General features: G+C 47.5%; 1 protein-coding gene across 5 annotated transcripts in view; it reads left to right on the forward strand.

Moving 5' to 3' along the window:
* The window catches only part of SSH2 (slingshot protein phosphatase 2), an 89,505-nt gene that overhangs the window by 28,115 nt on the left and 35,359 nt on the right, over nucleotides 1–26,031 (forward strand). For 3 of the 5 annotated variants that reach the window (XM_062622424.1, XM_062622427.1, XM_062622426.1), the window contains exon 2: nucleotides 1,097–1,140. In XM_062622424.1, the coding sequence (XP_062478408.1) occupies nucleotides 1,097–1,140 (44 nt within the window). Of the gene's footprint in view, nucleotides 1–1,096; nucleotides 1,141–12,016; nucleotides 12,168–15,414; nucleotides 15,432–26,031 lie in introns of those variants that run through there. The other 2 variants (XM_062622425.1, XM_062622428.1) reach the window with 2 other exon arrangements.

Here is a 26,031-nt window from a genome sequence, read left to right on the forward strand (position 1 = left end):
TCTCCTCCGACCTCTTGCTCCCACCAGTCAACTTTTTTGTCAGCCTACAGGGAACTCAGCAGAGCCCCTGCTCTGGCAGGAGCTGGGAAGTTCCAGCAATAACAAACACACCCACAACAGCTAATGCCGTCTTCAGCATCACTTGAGATAAATAATGGATCTGCTCAAAGGAATCTAACTGCTCAGCTGATGCTGGCTCCCAGTTGTTTGTCTTGCTGATCTTGCCTGGGACATTTAGCCCACCAAGCCCTTAAGGTGGTGCAGCATCCTGAATGAAAGGTGGTGTGGTTCTTCTCTTATGCTCATGTTGGTCATCCCCATCTAACCCCACCATCGTAATGCTGTGAGGCCATTACATCAGGTAGTGCAACTCAAAGTAGTGGGGTAAGGTTGGGGATTGGGCAAAGCCAGTGGTGATAACTGCGCTGTTAGTGTCTTTCTCAGTTTAACAGGGCTGACCTGTTAAAACCCTTCAAAGATCATAAGCAATGCCTACATAAATGTACTCCACAGCAGAGAATTAATTGCTGAGATCTCTCGACTGAGGTATTGCCTTGGGCTTTAGTAGGTAGGCTTGGTAAAATTCCACAGCATGGTAGAGATTGTGCATATTAATTTTGCATTTCAAGCAGCATAGGATGTCAAATTTCTACTTTCTAATCTATCTACACTCACTCAGTCCTATTTGTCAGTTCATTACCTGCTGGTTTTGTGGATTCTCACAGGCGATTGCTGACACTGACTGTGAATTAGTATGATCTATGTGAAGGTAACTGAAAACCCAGAGCTTCTTGTCCAGAAGTAAACTGTGTGTTTACTCAGCCTGCCTTGTTTGGCAGGGGTCGCTGGAAGTCCACACCAGAGCATGCTAGGTCCTGCAATGGCAAAAATTCTTGGGCTGTTGAGTTCTTAAGTGAGTTTTGAGAGAACCCGAAGTGACAGCGGAGCAGAGAGTGAGCTCCTCTGCAGTGACAGTGACATGCAGAAGCAGTGAGAGTTTCCTTTGCCTTCTACAATCAGACCAGTGAAATGCAAGTCTTTGCATTCTGCATATATTAAAGTATATTAACTTTTTTCTCCTTTCCTATCTGTGCAGGAGGCAGACAGTGGGGAAGAAGAATGCCGGTCCCAGCCCAGAAGGTAAGATTGTCACTTGAGGCTTGCAAGAGTCCTCAAGGATCTCTTTCTGTGTAAAATGTTCTGCAAGGGGGTTTATTGTTGTTCTGTTCTGCATCATTTTCTCTCTGTTGTTAATCTTGCACAACTGTCTTATATGTACCTTACTGGAAAATGCATTGAACTGGCCTGAATGATGCTCCCAGGGCAGGGGTTGCTGCAGTAGCCAATGGAGAATGTCAGATAAACACTAAAAAATACCTATTGGGAGCAGTTTGCAAAACTGTCAGTGAGTATATTCACCAAACTGTTGTTTGCATCCAGGAAGAGGTGTCCTGCCTGAAGACACCACTCCTCTGTGTATGTGGAGACTTTGTATCTGAGGAACAAACCCTGATTGTGTTGTTCCTTAGCTCCCTCCAGTGTCCTGTGATGTTCCTTGGGATTTGGGCCATCATCAGAATGTTCTGAGAGGAATAACCATACTAACGAACTCTGGCTCTCTGGTTAAAAGTCTCTGTTGCCATCAAGAGGTGAATTGGATTTGCCTGGTTAGCATGAGTCTCACAGGAGAGACTTCAGCAGTGATGATTGTCCTCTAGCTGTGTTTCTTCTCCTGATGAGGCCATTGTGTACATGGGATCTGTGAAAAGCTGTACATCTAGAAGCTGAAGCACAGCGTGATCCTATGCCATAGGGGCACCTGCTGCTTAAAACAGCATGTTCAGTGGATGTGTAGCTACTTGCTACTGATGCAGATCATCAAACATCTACTCCAGAGTTGAGAGAACACCGAGAATTTGCAGGGATTTCTTTAAACTGGGGTTGTTTTGCCTGGAGATGCTCACCTTTTGTAAATGCTGATTTCAGTTACTTCAGGAAGAACCAGTTTTGATGAATGCTTCTCCAGTGACACTCAGCTGATCGAATGGTGACAAGTGTTAACGGTGATTTCATAATGTGGTCGTAGTCTTAAGGGTGGACTTCTTGAAGCCTTGTAAGCTTTGTCTCCTATCCTCTAAGCCATCAAAAGAATTATTTCAGCTAAACTTAATAAATTATTTCAGCTAAACTTAATAAAAGCAGGAACTCTGTCTACCAGGTAGATTCTCCAGCAGCAGGAGCACTAAAGCGTTCCAGTCAACTTTTAGGAAAGGCTTAAGATTCCCTCCAGAGGGAGTAGAGGGGAAGTGAAGGTGAAACAGTTCTCCCTTTATGAGCTCTTTGGCTGTTACAGTTCTTTCCTTAATGTTGTTTGTGTGAGTAGATAACAACAGAAGCTGTCATTTCTTGTATTCAGAAGGTCTGAACAAGGTTTGGCCTTTGGGTTTGGGGCCAACTTGGATGAATCCGCAATAGAAAAATGCTTGCACGTTCCCATGATTTCAGCGCAGTCCTGTGATTGCATGGCCTGGGGAAGGTGACTGGTTTGTTTCCTTCAGTCTTCTCTCCTGAAATGATGATTTAAAAATTGCTGTTGCTTCATTTTACAACTTCCATGACAGAGAGGAAAGCTGGAAAGCACAATTCCCAAAGGCTCAAATTGTACTCGGCTAAACTCCGATTTTTAATTCCACTCTTAGCCTTCCAGCAGTCACAAGATCAACTCATGACTTGATCTCAGTATACATAATGTATTGGAAGGGATGGGAGGTATTTAATTGTTGTGGGCACTTAGCAACAATTGTAGGTTAGGTTTGAAAGGAGCACTTTTTTAATAGATTTGAAATAACTTCCTGTGGTAGGAAATGACAACCTGCTGTTGATGTGGTGATCTGAACCACCTGCCTCCTGTGACCAGGGTCAGAAAGCTAACTGAAACCAAGAGCCTTAGCAGGGAAAACAAGGGGGTGGGTGTTAAATGGGTTTGATTACAGCAGCATAAAAATAATACAGTCAAAAGGGGTAAGTAGTCAACCTGGAGCCCTGCCGTGGAGGAGTAGCAGATGTATGTAAAGAGCTCTTGAGTATATCTGATCCCCAGATTTCAAGGGAGCATAGCAAGTAGGAGCTATTGAAAATCCAGACAGTAAAAAGGCAATGGTCTGAGTTTGGCTTTAAGAGCGAGGTATGTTATCAGCTTCAGTGCCATTGAGGTATCGCTCAGCAGCAGCCTGACATTCCTACCTGCCTGCCTGGGCAAGGCCAGGCTGGTGAAGCTCTCCTGGGGCGGAACTCAGGTGACCTGGTTGTAGCTCCAGCCAGTGTTTGGGGTGGGATTTTTGCCATTTGTAAAATTCCTCTGATGAGGAGTCCTGTTGTCTCCTGCACTCCTGTAAAATGTGCTCAAACGCTACCTCAGGCTATCATGGTTGGCATCAAGCGAGCCCAGACTCGTCGTGTTAACTGGTCCCGTTAACTGGATGTGGAATGCACGACTCTGGTAGTACTAAAGCATGTTTGGGTTAATAAAATAACTTTTCAGTATTTATTAAGTAGGATGTTAGTGCATAGAGATGTTAATGCTTGCAGTGGAATTAGCTTAAGACCTAAGCATAAGCACGTAGATGTGTTTGGTGTCGGGAGATGTTTGCAGTGATCAGTCTGGAGGATCATGAAGTCCAGCCTTCATTTCCTTCCTCCTGAGTCCCCATGTCTCTGCACAATCTAGGGACTGCTCTCTCAGAAGAGACAGATGTTCCATTTGGATCCAGCCCCACAGCATTGCTAGTCCAGTGCCTTGCAATTTCTAGATAGCTTTTTGTGTTAGGTTTCTGCTCTTTATCTTTTCTCACTGATGAGCTATGGGATATATATTGAGGCGAAGAGGAGCGTGCAGAAAAGACTGGCAGCAGGACAGCAGGAGTGACAGTTGGAGTGACTGTGCTTGTTGAGCAGAGGCTGTTAAGAGCAGCCAGTCTAAAATGTCCTCCAAAGAGGCAGAGGAATTTGTTTCAAACAAGAGCTCAAACTTTTAGGTAGGTACATCAAGATCATGATACATAAAACAAACAGTCTGTCTGGTTACTGATCTGTTTGTGCTTTTTAAGATCTAACAGCACAGAGGCCTCATTGCATGGACTCTTGTCTCACGGGTGAGGGAGAGGAAGTGTGTGAAAACGTTGTTTAAACTTAAACCTGCTCTACAGAGCAAGCAAATGACATGACAAGTCTGCGCTCGCCACAAGACCGCTTCTGCCAGCACCATCGTGGAATGAGGAGCTTTCTGCTTTGTGAATTAGCAGAATCCACTTAAAGCTTTTCTCCAAGAGATGGGGAGAGTTATTGGAGGTGCAGAGAGAGGGTTCATGTCTGCTCTGCAGGAGGGTCTCTGTAACCTGCTGTTAACTGTGACCATTCTTGCACTTATGGGTGAAATCCCCAAGCCCCTAACACAGGTCCAATTTTTGCTTTGGAGTCCCTGATGGAACCAGTCCTTGTCACCTGTCTAACTCTTGGCTAATGGGACTGGGACAGAGTAATACATAAGCAGATGTCCTGGAGAATCTATTTATTATATTTATTACCTTCATAGCTGCCTTCTAGACATTTTTATTAGGCTATCTGGAGGCTGTACAGCCAGCTGGCCTGTGCATCTCTCCTCCTGTCCCCAGACATGCTGCCACGCTGAATACACTAAATGAAGCATCTGCATTAACAATCTCATTGCATCATCCTGATGTTGTTAAAACTTACCTAAAACGCATGTGTATTGAGCTCTGAGTTGTATTTACACCAACTGATGTATTGACAGTCATGTTTTGTGCGCTCTGTGCCAAGGTTGCAAGGATTCAGCATCTTTGTTTTGCTGACAAACGACATCTCCAGGGCCCGGGACAGCAGTGGTGCTGCAGTCTGCGTCAGATTTGCTGTCAGGATCTGCTGGTTGCTTTTTGGGGTTATGTTTTAAAGTGTGCCTCTATTTCCACACTGTGAATTTACCACTTCTGGGTGCTCTGAAACCCCAGTGGTTGCTGAAATGCAGCATTTGAGGCTGCACAGTAACTGCTGCATCTAAAACTGGGTAGGCTGTATTGAACTTTTATGGCCTGGCTCTTGCTCAGACTAAAGTCTGTTTGCTTGGGTAAAGCTGAGGAGCCCGTCGCTCCCTTCAAGTGCCATAGGAAGTGATGAGGTCCTGCTCAAAATCTGGGGGTTGTTACCTGGAAATGTTCTCTAAAAGTGGTTTTCCTCCCCTCTTCAGGTGGTGTGAAAAACCCCAGAAAGAAATAAACCCAAACCACGTTTTGCAGCCCAAGTATGCTTCACTTCTGGTTTGTTGTTTTTAGTCAAAATAGTTCCTTCCAGGAGTGAACTGGGAAGGAAAGCCAATCAGATTATTGCCATGATAGCAGTTGGATATGCCAAGATGCCTCAAGGTTTCAAGCTGTGAGTAAATACCTTTGTTTTAGGAGCGGACGACCACAGTCTGATGCAGGAACTTATGGTTTGTAACAGCATAAAAGTTGCTTTTCAAACAGTACGTGGAATTGGTGCATGTGTTTCATTGTAGAGGGCGACAGCTCAATAAATCATAAGCCAACTTTGCTTTTTAAACTGAGACCTGTTGTAAGCATCTCCCTACCTCTGGGTTGTTGCAGAGGGGTGCTAGTCCCCAGGGGTACCAAACTGACTGCACTTCAGAAGGTTCACGTACAGTCCATGGTGAGATGTGTGAATCTGCAGCACCCTTTGCCTGTTGTGGCTCTTAGAGATGTGTATCATCACCATTTGGTGCTCCTGTGGCAGGCTCCTGACACTTATGGTTATCCTTAGAGCCTATCTGCTGTTGCAAGAGACTTCCAAAAACCACCCGCTGTGAGCTCTAGGAACTAAACCTGCCTTATGCTTCCTTTGCTTGCTGCTGCAGTTGCCAAGCACTTACTCTGTTGGTACTTGAACAGTAGCTGGATCTTCTAATGGATGTACAAGACAGTTTGTAACTCCAGATCTTGAGTGAGAGGGGACTGTGTGTGTAGTGTACAGGAAAGCTTGTGTTTATCCATGCCGGAGATTACTAAGCTCTTGCAGTATGAACCTTATCTTTAGAATGTGTTTCCTGAATCCATCTTTCTGTCTTTCCTTTCAGTGACAGCTTAGCCTCCCTGTGGCATTTACTACAGCTGCTTGTGGAGAATGTAATACTGAGATAAAGAGCAGTTCTGTTAATCTGCCAGCTCTGCTGACCACCAGAAACTGTTCTGAGGGCCACCAAAGCGGGTCTGTGGTCTCCAGTTTTGATTACCAGCTGGTTTATCACCAAACTGTGAGCAAAGATAGAGCACTTGTAGTAAAACCGGGGTTCACTGCAAGTTCTGTGTCTGTGCTTGCAGCATGACCAGTCTGATTACATACCTGTGGATCACAGTACTGTGTAAGGTGACTTCAGGTGTGATCTGAAGGATCAAGCAGACTAATGTTGTTGCATTACGAGGTAAACACAGGATGCTGCAGCAGGGAGCTCGATCAACACGTGAATGCTTATGAAAGAGATTTTTAATGTGTCAATCTAAGCACATGAACAGAGGAGAGTGAGGAACAAAGCAAAGACCAACTGGGAAGTGAAAGGAAAGAAGGTGGGTCAGGTCCTTCAGCTACCAAAAAGGTCTGCTTAGCACAGAGCAAGCCCAGAACTGCCCCCATGCAGTTGGGCTCCTTCTTTAGAGGTTAGCAAAGAAGGATCTGACCAGGAGGTGCTGTAAAGATTCCATACGTGCTCATGTTTCCTGCTGAGCATGAACCAGGTGCTCTAAGGTAGATGAATCTAAGGTAAGGAAGGATTCCTGTTGTAAATAGAAAGGGACACTGCTCAGGTCCCTTCAGTCTTCTTTGCTTCTGCCTCTGTAAAAGGGGTGTAATTGAGCATTGACCTCTTTGTGTCAGACCCTCTAAGATTTAATGATAAGTAAACTATGCAGTGATTGGGTGTGGGGTTTGTGAGGGAAGGGTTTAATGAAGTGATAATATTGCAAAATAGGTGTTGAATTCTCAGCTAAGAAGCCTAATCATTGATCAGGACTGGCCACTGACCAGAAGGGCTTTAAAAGCGGGGGTTTGTTCTTTCTGTGATGCTTATCGCCCTATCCCTGTGCCTGTCTGATTTCTTTGCTCAAGAACTAGAAACAGAAATACTCTTTGACAGCTTAAATAACCAAATTTGGAACGTGGCTTCCTGTTCTGACTGGTTCTTCAGGATTCAAGTATAGTTTTGCATGCTTTCCCTGTTCCTGCCTCCCCCCTCTTTTTTAACTAGGTATGGCCTCCTTTCTAATTACTTTGTTAAATTTCCCTGACAGTGTGTAATAACGCTGGTGTATCTCCGTGCTGCCTTGGTGGGTGGTAAGCCTCTCACTCACTGGGGATGCTTTGTTTCTTTCCTATGTCTCATTCTGCTCTGCATGCATTGGCTTGTTTATGATCCCTGCTACTGAAGAGGCTTCATGTTTTCCTGATAAATTGGACTACATAATGCAGAAGGCTTTGTCTCCCATGCTAACAATGGCCAAAAGACTCTTGACAGAGCAACTTCTCCCTCTGTGGTGGGGATGGAGCACAGGAGGTGCTGCTCTCAATGGATTGCTCCCTACCTGTTCACGGTGTAAGGCTCTCCCCAGATAAGTCATCTGTATGGAGCCTTAATCCACTCAGACTCATCTGTAGCCTGTTCATTATGTCCTCACAGCAACAGGATGAATTAACTGACCTCCCAGCAAAACAAAAGCAGGGCCATCTGATCCCTTGACCCTCAACCAGCTCCAGTGTGGCACCATATTCTTCCAAGCTACCTTTTAGGACTGTTTTTCCCCCATAAGACCTGATGCTGAGACAGCTGCCTTTGTGGGGAAGCACTGAGTACAGCTGCTGATGAGAAAAACAAAGCAGTTGCCCGCCCTCTGCACATGGAAATGAACTTGCTGTCTCTGCTCTCTCTGGCAGTGCCTGTGCAAGACTCCAGTGCTTGGAGCAGTGACATGTTGTTTTCCAGAGTCTGGAATTTGTCCTAAATGACATGGGAAACAGCTGCCCAGCAGTGGAGAACAACCTTTCCATGTGCACAGTGAAGGTGCCTGGGCAGGCAGTGCTGTAGCTCATCGCTCCGTGGGGAGAGGATGCGATGGTGCTGAGGGGGAGGTTTGTTGTTAGAGCAGCAGCTTCACAAGTTGTTCTCATCATGCCCTGAAAACACAAGTCCAGGTTGTGCATCGCTTTATCTGTTACACTGGTACTAATGGATCGAGGCCAAAATTCCTACGCCTGACAACCTCCCACTGTTCACTTTACCTTGAACATGACTAACATTACAGCTGTAGTACCTTCCACAGGTTTACCCCGCTGTGTTGGAGGAAGAGAGGAATATTCCTTGCTTCAGTACCTGGACTTCAGTCCAAAGGCATTTAAAATAATACCCAACCCTTCATACCCACTGGAGTAAGTTTCTAGAGAGACTATGGCAATCTATCATCCTCATTAGGGCTCTTCAAAAGGAGAGAACTGAGAGGACCAGAGAAAGTCTTGCTGGCAGATATATTCTGAAATGAAAAGAGGTCACCGGGCCCCAGTGTAGGGTAAGAATTGAACATGCCCAATAAGACAATCACTGCTCTGGATTTAATCATCTTGGCACATGAGCAGACACTCAGCAACCCCTGTGGGATAGGAGTGGGTGGAATAAGGTGACACCCACACCTTTTTGTAGTCTGACAAGAAGCAGCAATTCCACCTTAAGCTGTTGATCTTGGATGGAAACATCAACTTGATTAATGTCCTCTTTGCACAGGGGCTATGTGCACTGACAGGACTATGTCCAGCTGAAAGCATGCTTTCTGCAAGTGTGAAATCTGTGCATGCTAATGCAAAACCTGGCTTCATGTGTTTTTACTGGTGATCTATGTCCTGAGGCCCCAGCTGTACAAGGAGGATCCCGTTTGCAAGCTGCAAAGTCCTCTGTAGGACACAGAATTACTCTATTACATCATTGCAAGATCAAAACATGTTAAAATGGGTAAGGACGCTAAGGCAGCTGAATAAACCATGTATTTTATTTTTCACTATTTTATATTATCCCCTGTGAGGGTGCTGAGGCGCTGGCACAGGGTGCCCAGAGAAGCTGTGGCTGCCCCATCCCTGGCAGTGTTCAAGGCCAGGTTGGACACAGGGGCTTGGAGCAAGCTGCTCTAGTGGAAGGGGTCCCTGCCTGTGGCAGGGGTTGGAGCTGGATGAGCTTTAAGGTCCCTTCCAACCCAAACCATTCCATGATTTTCAGCTTTATTGTCTGACAAACAGAACACTACAAGTCAATACAAGACATTTGTACATGCATGTTTCCCCTTTGTGCCCTTAGACTTCTCTGCAGAGGTGGCTCTGGTTGGCACTGCCTCTGTCCCCTGCTCCTGAAGTACCTGGCTGGATGTCCTGAGCACGCTTTGTCATAGTTTTTTTCCACTTTGCTTCCATAACTGGTTCTAGCTGCCGGAGCAGCCAGCTTAGTTAGTGTTGCAGAGGTTTAGGGATGGGTATTTATACAGTCTGCCTTGCACAATATATGGAACTGCACTTTATTAGTCTGTATAGTGTTCAGAGGTTAAATCCTGCTGCCCAACAAGGGTCGCGTTGTGCTGAGCGCAGACGTGGTGTTGTTTACCACTTGCAGCATGGCCCTGCTAATCCTGTGACCTCCTGTGGAGCACAAAATGCCGACTGAAACTCGGACAGGCAGTGCCTGTCCCCTGCAGCAAAGGGTAATTCCGTGTGCTGGGCTGGGAAGCACAGGAGAGCCCAGACAGACTGACTTGTGTCTTGTCATAGGGTGATTAACGGCTGTGCTCACATGCTCCATGGCAGCACAGTGATGATTTAGGCTGCTGCCTGTCATCGCTGCAATTTGGTGCACTTCAAATTCTTCATGTGTTTGTCCCAGCACAGTGCACCTGCTTCCAGCAAGGAGCAGCTTCTTGCTGTCTTGTGACCTGCTGCCTTCAACTTCATCTTGTTGGGCATCCCCTCAAAGCCCTTTCTTCCGGCTTGCTCCTGCACGCTGAGGGATCGGGTTGTGGGGTCAGTACTTGTGCTCAGGTCTAAATGCAGGATGTGACTTTGGCAAAGAAATGAAGGTGTTTCTTAATCCTGATTTTAAAAACCAGGATGTGAAAATAACACAGGCTATACCAATGGGAACCGAACCACTTGTCTGTAATGTGTACCCTGTGTACCCTGAAGGCAGTGTCAGTCTTAGGCTAGGATTGCAATCTTTATGGCAACAAAACCATGTTCAAATACTTCTTATTAGATCAGATTTCCATGTATGAACTTATTCAAGAATTTTCTACTCCTGTTTTCTAAAGGTTCAAAAAAACCCCAAACTACAATATTTTATTATCGTTTGGTCTCCTGGCATATGGACATGCAGTGCATGGTTGTATTAATCCAGGACTAATTCATTTACAAATCTATTATCCATATGTTATGAGTAGCTGCTTTGAGAGTATTGCTTGTAGTTAATCACTGCACTTGTTTTGAGCAGTTTTTAAGGGCTTGCCTTTGTAATGCTAGTTGCGTGTAAGAAATCTTGATGTCTCTGTGTTTAGTCTTACACAGTGCTTGAATAAAGCCCTTAAGTTATTAATCAGAATAGAACAGAAGTTCTGGGTTTGTTTTTCAGTCTATGAATGCGTGGTATGTGTTACTACTGAAGATGAGGTTCTTGCCAGTCCCCTAACCTCTGGAGGGCTTGCGTTACCCTCCATTTCTATAATGTCCTCATTTTTCCATTGCTTCTTGCACTGACTTCATTCCTGCCTCAGAAAATGATTTTTTTTGGCACTGCAGCAAGTTGGCACTGCATTTTCTTTACAGCTGTGAGGAACCATTACCAGAGATGTATTCCTGGCTATATAAGATGACATTGCTTAAATTAATGCAACCAAGCCATGTTCTAGCAGAACCTGCAGAATCACAGATCCACTGCTTTGTCCTCTCTGTGAGTCCCCGATGGCTGAGACCTTTCAGACAATACTTCTTCCCAGTATCTAATCGCAGTCTCCCCTCTGTCAGATTAAAGCCATTAATTAGTTAGTAAGTGTATGTGTTTAAATGTACATCATCCTCTGCCATCTCGCTGGAGCGGGGCATGTGCCATCCACATCAGACAACGTAAGAGCAGTGTATTACTTGCATCCCTCCTTGCTGTGATGTCCTGTGTTCCCTACGGGAAACACTGAACAAGCTTCTGAGGTTCCTGGGCTGTTTTTCCATTGCTTGGTGGGCGTGAGGGCTGGAGAATGCGGATCTGGAACAGGCAGTCACTGCCTTGGGGTTGTCCTGTGTGCAGGGCTGGATGGGGCGGGCTCTGCCATTAAATAAAATTCTGTTTAATAGTTTCCCTTGTGCTGTAACATCTGAATTCCTCTCTGCAGTGGAAAACTCAGCTCCTTGCGCTGCAATTCCCAGCAGCCAGAGGACAGGATTTTTGTTCTAAGGAACTTCCTTTCTTCCTTTTCTCGGGAGAGACGATGGAGCTAAAGATGAAACAGCACTGAAAGGTTTCTCCTTTGGCAGAAATGAGTTGTCACATCTCTGCATAGGAAAATTATTGCCAAGAACTATTCCCTTCCCCCTGTCTCCTGCAGGAGAGATATTAACTCGGTTCCTGAGCACCCGAGTTGTCGCTGCCTGCTTTTTGCATGAAAGAATCTTTTGATGTGCTGCTTCAAACCTCGTTTCAGTTCTGTGGCCTGGATGTAGGGGGGAAAGGGAAATATAAAAGTAATTATTAATAATAAAATAACTTAAACCACCACCAAACGCCACGCTCGGGCTTTCCCGTTCCGTTTCCCATCCCCTTTCCCTCTCTCTCGCCCTCCCGGGGCAGTCACCGCTCAAACCCCAGTCCCGGACCGACTGGGACCGAGCGTCCACGTGCGGCCGGAGGGCGGGGCCTGCGGAAGCCCCGCCCCATTTCCGGGGCCGCTCCTGCGCATTGTGCGGGGGGCGCGGGCAGAGCGGAGCGGCGGGTCCCGATGCCGCGGGGTAGCGCGGCCGCTCCCGCGGGCAGCCGCGATGATCCCGTACTTCTCTGACAACGCCGTGATCTCCCAGGGCGCCATCGCTCAGCTGTGAGTACCGGCACGGGCCGCATCGCTCCTCCCGCCTGCCCCGGCTCCGAGCGGGTCCCTCGCTGCGCGCACGGGGCTGCGATTTCCCCGCTCTCGGTCGCTGGCTCCGCCGCGGGTTCCCTTCGGGCAAACTTTCCCCGTGGCAGCGGAGCCGGCACCGCGGCCGGAGGGAGCGGGGCTGTGGGAGCACCGCTACCGGGGGCTGCGGCTTCTCCCGTCCCGCTTCTCCGCCGCTGTTCTGGGGGGGGGTGTCCCTACAACAGCTTTGGGTCCCAGCTGAGCGCTTCCATAAGCAGCGCTCAGGGGAAGCAGGGGCTGCGCGTCCTCTCGCTGTGCCGCCGGTTCCGTGCCCTGTGCGGGGCTGCGGCGCTCTCCCCTCGCCGCCGCCGGGCTGTGCCGTGCTAGCGAGGTGCGAGCCTCCAGTGGCCGCGTCCCTCGTCCCTCTTTCGGGCTTTAAGCAGAGCTTGGCCCTTGTTTGATTTCTTGGGAGCTGCGGCGTTGGGGTTGGTATTTTCAGTCGATGCAATAGGGGCAGGACTGAGGTCTCACACTCGGGACCTGCAGGTCAGGAGGGGGACACGTGAACTGATGCCAGTTTTTAAGTCCTGTCAGCCTTTGGGCAGCTCTGAAGTGCCGTGTGAGTGGCTGTGCCCGTATTAAGCTGCTGGAAGGCTCGGGCTGTCCCGCTGCACCCCCCTTTGAAATGCAGATACAAATAATTATTTAATTTATAGACGATTAACAGCGACTGCCCGAGTTGTGGGGCTGAGCTGGAAGGATTAAGAGGGAAGTGGTTGCTATGGGGTGGTAGATAAGGGGTTTAGAGAGCGTAGTCCCTGCGGTAAAGCCATGCTTGATATTCCTTTAAAAAAGCCAGTTGCTGTTCTATCTCTTGGAAGCATCATGAAAGGCTTCAAGACAGGAGGATAAAAGGCTGGGTCCCACCTGCACCTGGGTTCTTGTCCTGCTAGAAATGGAGCTACCTCACACAAGGCATATCTATATGAGACGTATCTACTTCAGTAGATATTCGTGCTTATGCTCATATGGAAGTAAGTCCTGGACTCTGTAGCCTCTTGTTTGAGTGCTGACAATCCCTCCTGTAGCTGGTAATCAGTTTAGTTCAGTCTCTCTGAGCCTTTCGTGCTCAGCCCAAAATACTTAGTAATTTTTTCCCCTCATGGTGTTGCCTGTAAATATTACAGCTTTCCTCGAGGTTCCTGATAAAAGAGGTTTAAGGGTGGTACACCTGAACTGTTCCATTGAAGCATAGATGCAGGTGAGATATGGGAAGCAGCAATAATCCTGGAACTGGAGCAAAACTCCAACCTACCATAGGCTGAAACATTTCCTTACAGCTCACCATGATTTACCAAACTCTGTTAGGTAGCTGGGTAACAACTTAAGCGCTTTTAAGATGTTTGTTCTGTACTCTGCTCAAACACTTAACCCACAGCTTGAGCCTGGACGGAAAGGGATCAAAGGAAGAGGAAATGCTGCTTGTCTCTGCTCTCCCATCCCGTTGCCCTGCAGGGTTGTATCTAGTAGTAGTTTAAATGGCCGCTTGGTTGGAAGGACCACCCTTTCCTTTTCTGGGGAGAGAGATAACCCAGTTATCAGAGGAGCTTACGCTGTCCTTTGCCTCCTGGAAGGGAAGATTAATAAGCATGAGAATGACAGAGCTTTTGGCCTACACATGAATGCTCACACAAGGCTGAGTGCTGTATTAACATCTGATAGCGTTCTCAATCAGGACAGTGCTGGGGCTTTCAGGCCGGCATAATAAAGACCTATTTAAAGTTTATGCACCTAATTACAACTTCACAAAGGCTGGTTAATATTGGGTGTCCTTATTTCATCAGGGGCAAGACCTAAAAATCCAGATTTTGGTGTTTTGCTGGGCTAAAAATGTATCCTCTGTGGAACGGGAAGGGCAGTGGTGAGCCCAGTGTTATCAGAAACTTCTGTTTCAGTGTATCCTTTAGTAGATGTATTTGGCTAATCAGCTCTGACTTTCAGAGATCAGCAGAAATTGCTCTTGTGTTGACGCTTTTGGTCAGTAATGTAGTCAGCTGCTCTGGGTCGAATTCATTTCAGGTTCACAAGGATTCAAATAGTGTCCGAGAGACTTGTGTTGATCAGAAATGCTCCGGTTTTGTAGCTGTGCCTCATTCCAGAAAGTCTTGCTGCTCTCATTGACCCTAGTGGGAATTCTGCTGATTGATCAGGTTTTTTTTATGTGTAGAATACAAAATATACTTTGGTCAGTTAAAACTCTAAGGCAGCTGATGGAAAGATAGAAAGAAAAAAGCCCGACTTCAGCCATTTTGCAAATTCCAACCTGTTTTTAGCAGAAGAAACCTGGAAAAATTGCCATAGATCCGTTCTTCCTGCCTGCAGTCGCTTTCTCTGCTTTTGGCCAAGGTTTAGGTATCTAATTCATTGTTGGTGCCCCTAAAGTGTTTTCTTTCCACATCCCTGTGATAATGCCAAATTCCTCTGTCGCTCCGTTTTCCTCTTTATCTGGGTAGCAAAATGGGATTATCCAGTGATTAGGGGGCTCAGCTGGGATTCAGGAAGACCCAGCTCTGGCTCCCTGCTGCACCACATCCTTCCTGTGTGACCATGGCAAAGTCCCACCAGGCTGGTGTTCATCAAGGGAGTGGGGTCCAAAGGTGCCGATGGTCCTCAGCCTTTCCTTTTAACCTGAGAATTAACCTCCTGCCTTTGGTGCCCACATCCTCTGGGTGGGTTTGTGTGTTTTTCATGTGTTTAAGTACTTTTCTCTCTGCCTCAGCTTCTTTTCTGCAAAACAGCAGTGAGAGCCCTCCCTGGGCTCACGTTCAGCACGTGTTAATGCTGTTTACTACTTCATCCTCCAACAGTTTGGAGCCAGATGGGTCTAAGCCTGTGAATAAGCTTGCTCCTTTCCATGGTTCTCATACTTGCTTCCTACTGGCCTGTTTTCTATTATGAGATGTTAACTGATAGTTTTTGTAAGTATTTTAAACTATGGAAAGGGGGGGGGGGGGAGAAAGTAGGAGCTGGAAGAGGTAAGTTCAGTGTTGTGGGCATTTGGAGCTCTTAAAAAGTAAAGCCAACAAATTAAACACTATGATTTTAAGCAGAAGGTTAAAGGTAGACACCCAGTGTTCTGGCGGGCTTGGCTGTTGCTCTTTCACACACTCGGTTTTCTTTTAAGTGATAAAGCGTGGTGTGAAGAAACCACACGCTTCACGTAAGAGGAAGTCACAGGCTGTGCAGGTAATCACAAACTCCACTAAACTACACCACGGGGTGGTTGGGGCTCATTGTGCTGCCTCCTCCTTGCTGCAGGCTGCCTTTGTGCCCAGCCTGCCTTGCCCCTTGTCCTCTCCCACCCCTTTCATTCACCCTTGTCATGCAGCCAAGGCTTTTATGGAGGAAATTTCATGACCGTCTCATTCTAAATTGTGCAAAGTCAGGAGCTTTAGGTGCTGTTGCTATTGTTTGGAGAGCTGCTTATTTATTTATTGAATGGGAAACCTTACAACGTTGTCTTTTATCCGCTCACAATGTTATTGTAGCCAAAAACCTTGACCGTGCAGCAATTAGACCAGTCCTCCGAGCAGTGTGTTATTGGAAATCTTTAATTGCCTTTGTGCCATTGTAAGTGCTGGGGCTCTGAGCATTTCACCATTGTGCTGAGAGTCAGGGATACTTAAGAGTTGATGAGGAGGTTCTTTGAAACAGCTGCTCAGAAGGCTGGAAGAGCAGCAGGGTGATTCCAGTTACTGCTCTCGGCTCCAGCTGAAGTTGCTGAGGGTCGCTCTGGTTGGAGGTGCTTGAGATACAGAAACCAGTTGATGAGCTCTTCATCTCTGGTAGGATCAGTACGGACTGCAGCAGTTCTGTTTTCCATTTAATTGTGTATTATGTTCCTTGTATGACTGCAGAAGATGGCTTCATACTCCATCAAGGATGCAATGGGAATGTGCAGGCAGGGGAACCTGACCCCTTACCCTTCCTGCCCACCCCTCCATGCAGCTGAGCTCACCCTGTGCAGTGGATGGGCTTCCTGTTGACTGAGCAGTCATAGGGAACTTCTCATCTTTTTTAGTACTTTGCTGGTTGCGATAACACAAAATGTGATGCATAAAACACCTCTTAATACCCACTGATGATGAAAAGCTTCATGCAAATAACTGGGTAAGAGCAATATGCTGTGTGCTCCAGAGTTGATCATTAACTGAGCCAGGGCTGTATTGTTCATAACTACTTTTCCTGTTTGGCTTTTCCTTTTATTCCCCTGGAAGCTATGGGTATTTGTCTCACCGATCCTTCCTGGTAGGGGGTTGGAAGAGAGACAGAGATGGTTATCAGACATAAAATCAAAACTCAAGCAGCAAACCAGTGTTTCAAGGACAAACCCCCTACTCCAGCACCCATTTTAAGCAGTGTGTTTTACTTAGGAAGCCTGGGCTGCCAAGTCCATGTTCTAAAAGGCTGTGAATGGTAGAGTCTGTGTTGTCTTGAAACTTCTGCAGATGTTGCTGTCTCTGGAAATGCTTGGGATTTTTCTAAAGACTACAGAGCAGAAGGTCCTGGGTGACATTATCAGCAGAAAAGGACCTTTTGGGGCCAGTGAGTGGGGTTTTCTTTTTGCAGGACTGCACTTCCTTGTACCTTTATCATGGAGCCCCTGGCGAACACATTGCTGCATTGTTTTCTAAACAACTTCAGGCTAAATCTCTTGAAATGCTGCTTTTAACCAGTGTTTGTGGGGTCAGAGAGAGTTGAAGATTCTGGTCCCATCCTGCAGTAGGCTCTGAAGAGTTGCTGCCCCTTGTGCATCGCTCTGACAAACGGCGTTTAAATTATCAACCTGTATGGGCTTAAAACTAGTTCAGCAAATATTCCCCCCCCCCCCCCAGTGTAATGGATGTGATGTGTGCAGAGCAAATCTGCAACTGGAGTTTCCAGCCATGGTGTTTCACGGCAGCCGGCTGAAGCCTCTGTTTCCACAAACACATGGAGTAAAACTCACTCCTGTCCTTGTGAATGGGTGTGCTGCAGTACTCGGAATACATCCTTTTGATTTGTGTATGCACCTGGGCCGAAGCTTGAGTTCCATGGCTTGGAAGTAATGGGAGGCTGGCAGTTGTTATTCTGCAGCCCCCTCTTGCTGTGTAGGATTAACCGAGTGTTTTGTGACAGAGAAGCTTTCTGGTTCAAGGACATCAGCCCACAGATGAGGGAGGCTGGGGAGGATAATACCTAAATACCTACAAGAAATCTGGAGAGGCACTTTTTATGAGGGGATGTAGTATTAGGACAAGAGGGAATGGCTTTAACCTGACCAAGGGGAGAAATCCAGCCCATGAGATCCTGGTGTAAGGTTTGCACTTCTTGGCATCAGCAGCTTTTCAGATTTGGGTATTTCTAGGGTATATTAAGGCCACAGGCTCCTCAGTGCATTTTCCTGCTTATCCAGTACTTATCTGGCCATCATCCACATTGTATTTAGCCCTTTGGGGTCTCTGGGTTTATTTGTAATAAGCCATTTAAGAACTACACTTTTCCTCAAAACACCTTTGTTACAAGTAGGTTAAACCCACAGGCTGCAGAACCAGAAACCATTTACTCCTTGCTTTGAAACAAATGATCTTTGTCACTTGGTTGTGAAGTCCTTAGTTTGTTCACACACTTCTCACAATGGCTTAATGAGGTCCATATTGTCTCCCCAGCCCGGGTTTTCTCCTCCTGGTGATCTCAGTAACTCCACAGCTCTGGGTTTCACTCACACTCTATTACACTTCCAGCTTCCCACTGGAAAAGTGCAGATTTGTTCCATGTGGATTTTGTGGTACAGCTCTCATGGAGGCACAGAGATGAATCGGGGTTAGGTTCAGCCCTGGGTCCAGCGTTGTCCAGGGTGGGTTGAGACCCCTGCAGAGAACTGTTGAGATAAGTTGAGCTTAGACTTAACCACTGTTATTGTGGCTGATGAACTGTGCTGTATTTCCTGGCTCCCTGTGCTTTGTTTGCCAGCATGAAGAGAATGAATTTGGTCATCTGAGTCTCTTATTGCCCTGCAGCTTAGGGTGTCCCAATGGGATGCTTTGGAGTGCGCTGTTACCCGTTGTCTTGGCTCAACCACCTCCAGCTCTGCGAGTGGTGCTGATGGAAAAGCACAAGCAGCTGTATTCCAGGCATATTGCCCATGTTTTGTGAGAGGCTCCAACCAGGTGGGACTGGAGGAGGCTCATTTTGATAAGCAAGCGATAAATTTACCTCTGTTAGGACATAATTTAAGGAGGAATCTCAGTTGCGCAAAGGTACAGATGGGAAGAACTACCATTACTCTTACTTTTGTCCTCTAAAACATAGCCTGTCTTGTGCTTGCTTTCTGCAGCTCGATTCTGGATTAAAATGAACCCAGACTTGGTTTTTCTCTTCTTTGTTTTCTTCAAGCCTGTGTGGTGGTGTGTGAAGAGTTTGTCACTGCCTTTGTTGTTGTTATAGTTAAGGTTGGCTGTTTGTTTTTTCTTCCCCCCCTTTATTTGCTTTAAAGAAGAGATGGAGAAATCACAAAACAAATGTAGAGTAGAGCAGCCGCATTCCTCTGTGTTGCAAAGAGGGAAAGCCAGTTCCTCTAAATAAAAACAAGTCATTTGTCAGCACCGTTTCTGGCCCTCCTGTCGGTTTGCCATGGGGAGAAAGTTGTAAGAAAGCAAACAGAGGAATATTCATGTGCCTCCCTAACCAGGAGGATAAACACCCATCCCAGAGCTATGTGAGGACACGTTCAGTGTGGGAGCAGGGCAGTGGAGATTGTGAAGCCAGGGTTGGTGGGCAAGGGCAGGAGCCTGTGTTTGAGACCAGCATCTGCTCGGCAGGACATAGAACCACAGAATGGCTTAGGTTGGAAGGGACCTTACAGCTCATCCAGTTCCAACCCCTGCCACGGGCAGGGACACCTTCCACTAGAGCAGCTTGCTCCAAGCCCCTGTGTCCAACCTGACCTTGAACACTGCCAGGGATGGGGCAGCCACAGCTTCTCTGGGCACCCTGTGCCAGCGCCTCAGCACCCTCACAGGGAAGAGCTTCTGCCTAAGAGCTCATCTCAGTCTCCCCTCTGGCAGGTTCAAGCCATTCCCCTTGGCCTGTCCCTACATCCCTTGTCCCAAGCCCCTCGCCAGGTTTCTCGTAGCCCCTTTAGGCACTGGAAGCTGCTCTAAGGCAAATCACCAGGTTTCCCAGCACAGTCACCAGAGCAAAACCTTGACACTGTTGTAATATTACTGACTTTTTTTGCCCTTGGTTCCTTCAAGAACATCACAAAATGTTCTATGAAAGGCTCTCTACCTTGAAATTAAGCAAATATCTTTTCTTGAGCCTTTTTAAAAGCCGTTTAAGAGCCTTTTCCCTGAAGTACACTCTGTTCTTGGTAGAGGCTTCTCTGGGTCTGTAATACACTGCAGTGTTTAGTATTCCATTGGTTTTTTTCTGCTTTAATGTGTGGTTTTTAAAGGGGGTTGCATGCTTTCAGGAAATGCGAAGACCCGAGTTAACCACTGAAAATAGGCTGCCAAACTGCTTAAAGTGCTAATTCTGATGAAATTTAGCACCTGACTTTTGCAAGGAGAAACACATCTGGAATCTCTACTCTTCTGAATGCAAACTCTTGTAAAATAAAACTTTATTTAATGTATTTCCAGTTTGAGTCTTAGTCAGCAATTCTTTGCAGGGCTTTTATGTAGAGTTAGAAACTCCTTGTATGCATTTTGAAGTTAGGCATTGACATCTCCTTTAGCTGAAAGTCCCATTAAGGTGCTAAGAGACTATGTTAATTTGCAGCTGTACTGAGGAGTCAGGATTGAAAAACTGCAGGGTAATGCTTCAGGATGATGCACCTTGCTGTGTTTCCTTTATCTGCTTTTTCTGTGAGCAGATATGAAGAATGGACGGTTCAAACGGTGCTTCTTCCCCACTTTTATTTAAGGTGTCTGTATAAAAACACTGCAATTCTTAGGAGCAGTTTGAAGAAGTTCACTTGCTACTTAGAAATATCCCAGGTCCTTTCACCTCTTGGGCTGTCCTTCATTTCAGCCTTTCACCTGGGAGGTGCAGCGGTGCTGTTAGACATCCCACAGCCCGTCAGCTTCTGTTGGAGATACTGTATGGTGAGTGATTAATGGAAATAATTTCAGGAATAAAGGACTCCTGGTAAGCCGATCCCTATTCAGAGCACCAAAAGAAAAAGCAGAGTCACAAGGGATGTTGTCTCCAGGAAGAGCTTGGTGTATCTGCAGGCGGAAGAGTTGGATTGGAAAGTGGTGCTGAGTCTGCATATTGAAATGAATCATAATTATATCTCGGGGTCTGATGTGGAGAGCTTTTCCTGATGGCTCCGGAGACTGATGTCACTTACACCAGCAAAATGTTGAGTGCTGTCCTTGGCTCCTGCTGGGGTCCGTGTTGTACCGGGACACAGCAGCGTGTCACCCATCTGCTGGGAGCAGTGTCTTCAAAGGCTGAGCTACCCCATTCCCTGCGGTGCTGGGTCAGTTAACCCAAAGTGATGCCGTATTTCTACTCTGGTTTGCAGCTTTCCATTGAATCTGAAGTTTGTATTAACCCTGCTTATGCTAAAGACTGGCCTTCTAAGTGTTGCCTTGGATCGAAGAAAGGACCAGACTCCAGGAAACTATTCCAGCTATGTTTGTTATTTACAGCCACATTAAAAACTTTGTATTCCCTTAATTGTGGCTTTGCTCATCCATAAAATGAAGTCACTGGTGTATTTGCAAGGGTGAGCAGATCAATAGCCTGCTTATGGGCTGCATCAGCACAATAGGTAAAGCTCTCTGTGACTTCCAATTTCAGATCAAAAAACCCTATTGAAAGAAACCTGGCACGTGGCTGTTCTCTCTGAAACAGCTCACAAACCGCCTCGCGCTGCTGGTTACCGCTGACTGTCCTTTTTGCTAATCTAAAGGGACAGTCAGTCCTAAACTGATTTTACTGTTTCTGCTGGAAACTGTCATTTAGGGATCAAATAGCCCTCGTGCACGGGGAGGATGCAATAAGAATGAGAGAAAATTGAAAGTGCTGAGTGCTGCAGAAGTTAAAATACTGAACAAATAACTTCCTTCTATTTTTTTACAAGTCCAATCCAACAGCCTCTTGATGATTTTTTGATGCTTTTGGTAAACAAGCATCTGCTTCTTTTTAGCTCAGAGGAAAAGGCTTATTAATTCAGCATTGATTTCTTTGTGTAGAGACAGAGTGGTCCTTGTTTTGGTGCTCTATTTACAGGGATCTGCTAATGTATTTACTGAGGGCAGGACACAGGGCTGCGATCCGAGCCAGGCTGCTTCCCCAGTGTCATTCCTCCATCCCATGCCCTGCTCTGGGTGTCGGGGTGGTTGCAGAGCAGAGTCCTGGCATGGTGCTGCTTCACAAGCCAGCAGGACCTCTGCTCCCCTGCCAACCACAGCCACACTCAGTGCTGGCCATCTCAACCATAACCAGCTACAGAAGCGATGGAGCGATGTCCTCCTCGAGCTGCCTGCGTCCAGGCTGTGCTGCTCTGCTCTTCCCAAGCCTGCAAGGTTGGGCTTGTCCCTGGGGGAGCCGTGGGTGCTGGGGAGGGTGTTGGATGCCCTGCTTTGAGCGGGTGCCAGGGTGTCCTGCTCAGACTGTCCCCATCTTGGGTAGGTGGCCAGTGCTGGCGGTGATTCAGGCAAGTCGGAGATCTCCTTCCATCTTTAAAGTGCTGGGCATACTTTGGCTAAATATAGGTGCCCCCGGGCTTGGCTGCTGTGGGGAGGGACAGTATAGTGACCTCAGTGTGTCTGCTGTGACTTGTGTTACAGTCGTATTTAAAGCAGAGGGGTCCTTGTGTGGTGCTGCCGGGCAGCCAAACATGGTCAGGTCTGACTGCCATGAATCCTGCACGTGCAGGGAGATGGGAGTGAAAATCAGTCAGAAAATACCCTCTCTTAAACATAGTGGGGAGGCAGCTTCCAGGCTTGCTGGTTGTGAACCAACTGCCCGAGGAGGTGTCAGCTCTTGTTTAAGGTCTAAAGAGACATGTGCTGTGTATGAAGGCCACGCTTTCCAACTCTGGTGGCAGAGGAGATCACTGTGTGGTTTAAAGCTGATTAGCATGGACTGTGCTAATTCCGAGAGGAAAAACAAGATAAGTACGTGTCAGTCAGAGCTGTGCTTTCTGAAGATAACTAATCCAAAAGCTCTTTGTTGTTGTTCTCTATCTGATCCTTGATGTGATCAGATTCTCCTGTGAAGTTTTCTCATGTTCAAAGTGTTTTTAAGAATATGTTTGTGACAGCATTTTGTTCATACCGCAGCAGCTGGATCACTGGGGACAGTTGGAGCTGGTAGGAGCGTGACACGTGGTGGTAAAACATTGCAGAATGCTCCCTGGGGTATAACTGTCCTGCTCCACGAACCCCATGGTATGCATTAAAGTCCGTGGGTGTTTAAACAGTATATAGCGCAAGAAGAATGTCGCATAGGGATTTAATCTGGGAATGTCTTGACTTGGAGACCTGGAAGCCTTTGGGGACTATCATGTAAAACAAATTCCTTTCACGGTCTCGCTTCCGGTCTGGGTCTCTTGCTTTAAAAAGTGCAAAGAATCAGATTTCTTCTGTAAACACCCAGCGCTGGATTTCTTAATAAGCATCCTAATTGTGTTCGCTGCCCCTTTCTAGCACTTGAAGTGCTATGGTCGGGCTGTATTAAAAATGATCTGGTGCCTATCTTCAGTCTCGAGTTCAAGCTCACAGAGCTGTTTGCACAACTTGTTCTACTGCTGCTGTTTGGGGTGTTCTTATTTCTCTCTAGTTGGATTCTCTAAAGCCAGCGTGAGGATTGACCTTGGGGCACCCATTATGTGGCTTGTTGGGACTCCCTTTGCGCTGTGTAGCCCAGTAGTGGTCAGTAGCGGGTTTTGCTCTTTGAGAGATGAGTGCATTTCAGTGTGTGATAGCTCTGTTCTTCATTGCTGTGGTGAACCAGCCTGTGCCCAGGTTCATATTCATTGAAATGAAGGATTCGCTGGTGATCGGTGCTGCAGTGGGATGTCCCACCCTGTCCTGTGCTTCAGTGGTGGCAGCAGTGTTACAACTGGGAGCATCTTGCACCCACGAGCTGCCCAGCCTTGGCATAAGGGTGATTCCTCTGAGCGCCGGGCAGAGGCGATGCCCATGGGCTCAGCAGTGAGGTGACACACGCAGGGCTGTCAGCGTGTTACTGCATGAGCACACGTTCAGCAGCAGCCCTGGGGAACGTCATACAGAGCTGTCAGGAGCCAGCATGGGCACATGGATGGGTGGCAAAGCAACGCGGAGCTCACAGCACTGCCTCTGCCAGGGGCTGGTGAGGAGGCAGCTGGTGCCTGTGTGGGGTGTCTGCCTGCACTGTCTTTGATTTAGGGGTTTGTATGGTTTTGAGCTGGTTCATTCATAGGCCACGGGTATATGAAAGGAATAGGAAACCCTCGTGGGCTTGACTTGTGTCAGAAATAATGTTTTCTTCAGGAGTCCAGCCTGGTTTCTTGTGCCTGGAACAAATAAATCCCAGCCCTGCCTGCAATGGAATATGTGTGATAGGAGGCCGAAGGTCATCTTGCTGCTGCAAAGCAGGGCTTGGGGCACCCGGAGGCAGAGGAATGCTGCAGGTGGTTGTGGTTGTTGTGGGCACAGCACAGACCCGATGCAGCTGCGTGGGATGAGAACGTTGGCTGCAAACAGCAGCTGTGATTGCTCCCCTTGCTGCCAGCAAGGCTGCTCAGTACAGAGCTGTCATCTTCTGTGCTGTCTCCAAAGGATGCCACTGCTCTCAGCGGTGTATCCAGGCTGCCCTGAGTCTCAAGCTTGCAAAATGGTTTCTGGAGCTCAACTCAAATGATCCTGGTGGCGCAAGGGCCCTGATTTCCCAGTAGTGGGCTTGACTTACAGACCCTTAACTCAGTAAGGTATTGAGTGGGTGTCTCCCTACAGCCTTGTTGGATGACCTGAGGCTGGTTAGATCCCATCTCTCAAACCTTGTCTGTGAGTGTGGTTGCTTTGTGCATCTGAAGTGGTTGCTTTTCACTTGCAGACACAACCATGCTCATCGCTGCTCCCTTTTGCAAGTTGTACCCTCTCTGAATGGACCAAACTTCTCTCTTGGGCCAAGTAAAAGCAGTGCCTTTTGAGTTCAGATTCATGCCCATCATCCTTCGGGCACCTTCTAGCAAAACTATGACTTTTCCTTGTTCTAGCTCAGCTTCAGCAGATGCCCGCATTGGAGACCAAAGCAAAGGAAAAGGCAACTTGGCTCCAGTGAGAAGGGATAGGTAGATAAGTTACTACAAGCGAGTTCCCGTTGCAGAGCTTCCTGCGATGATGCCTCTCTGTGTCACTGCAGCTCAATTACCCTCCAGCGAGCCCCACCTTGGAGCAGAGGAAGTGCCTCTAGACACTTCCTTTGAAAGAGAAGAAAAAGGCACAAGTGCAGATGTTGCTGAAAACCCGGTTTACGTCAAGCAGCCGAGAGGGAGCGGTTCCCACGCTCTGTTTTTCTCCTCGTGCTGTTTCTGAAGTTGCAGAAGTGCTGAGAGGTGGCCTTTGCTGCAGAACCACTTCCCCTTTCCCTCCCTGCCCTCAGTGTTGTCACCTCTGTTGACAGTGGTACAGAGCCCTTTTCGGTAAGTCAGGGCCCTTGTTTTGCTCTGTGCTGGGTTTGTTTCTATTTTGGATATCAGAGAAGCCTCCATTTGTCTGTGAGTGCTGCCAGCTGACCCTGCTAATACAGCTGTCAGTGCAGAGCAATCCTGAGTTATCCTTGCCTTTTCCATTTCCATGGTGTGGTGGTGGTTTTATTAGTGACCGGTAATACATTGCTTTACACAGCCCTGAGATCTGGCCTCAGTGTAAAGAGAGCCAGGTGGCTTCATCACTCGCCTAGGAGCGAAGGCTTAAGCTGGAAGCCAGACATTGCTCTCCTCTGTAGTGTTCATGAATACTGTTGGCAGTTATTAAATCAGGTGCTTTAAAAAGTAAGCAAAGGACATAGGGATGTTGTTTATTGAGAAACAGCCTACTTTGAAGGTGTAAGAGGTTCCTGGGGAGGGATGCTGAAGTGTGTGATGCTCTCATCTGGTGGTTTTATGGAGGAACACCTTTGGCTTCCAGACTGCACATACATGGAATCATAGAATCCTGGATTGGTTTGGGTTGGAAGGGACCTTAAAGCTCATCCAGTTCCAATCCCCTGCCATGGGCAGGGACCCCTTCCACTAGAGCAGCTTGCTCCAAGCCCCTGTGTCCAACCTGGCCTTGAACACTGCCAGGGATGGGGCAGCCACAGCTTCTCTGGGCACCCTGTGCCAGCGCCTCAACACCCTCACAGGGAAGAGCTTCTGCCTAAGAGCTCCCCTTCTGCCTATGGTCTCCCCTTCAGGAGCCTTCTCTTCTCCAGGCTGACCCAGCCCAGCTCTCTCAGCCTGGCTCCAGAGCAGAGCTGCTCCGGCCCTCGCAGCATCTCTGTGGCCTCCTCTGGACTCGCTCCAACAGCTCCACGTCCCTCTTGTGTTGTCCAGCTGTATACCCAGCCACCATCGCGCCCTTTGCTTGGGGCTGATGATGTATTGGCCAGGACTTTCCTTGTGGCCAGGTCAAGTGAGGGGAGGCTGGTGGATCAGGAGTGATGCGATGCATAGGGCCTGCTGAGGAGGAAAGGAAACAGCCAGTTTGGGAAGGGGAGCAGGAACAGGGAGGGAAGAGCCTTGAGATGCTGAGGAGAGCAGCAGGCTGCTTGGCCTGCCCTCCTGTAACTTTCCCCACAGCAAGCTGCCACTGGAATTGCTGCT

The sequence above is a fragment of the Pezoporus occidentalis genome, unplaced genomic scaffold, assembly GCF_034315485.1.
Source record: "Pezoporus occidentalis ecotype Australia unplaced genomic scaffold, CSIRO_AGI_Poc_V1 ctg241, whole genome shotgun sequence".
NCBI classification, from domain to species: domain Eukaryota; kingdom Metazoa; phylum Chordata; class Aves; order Psittaciformes; family Psittacidae; genus Pezoporus; species Pezoporus occidentalis.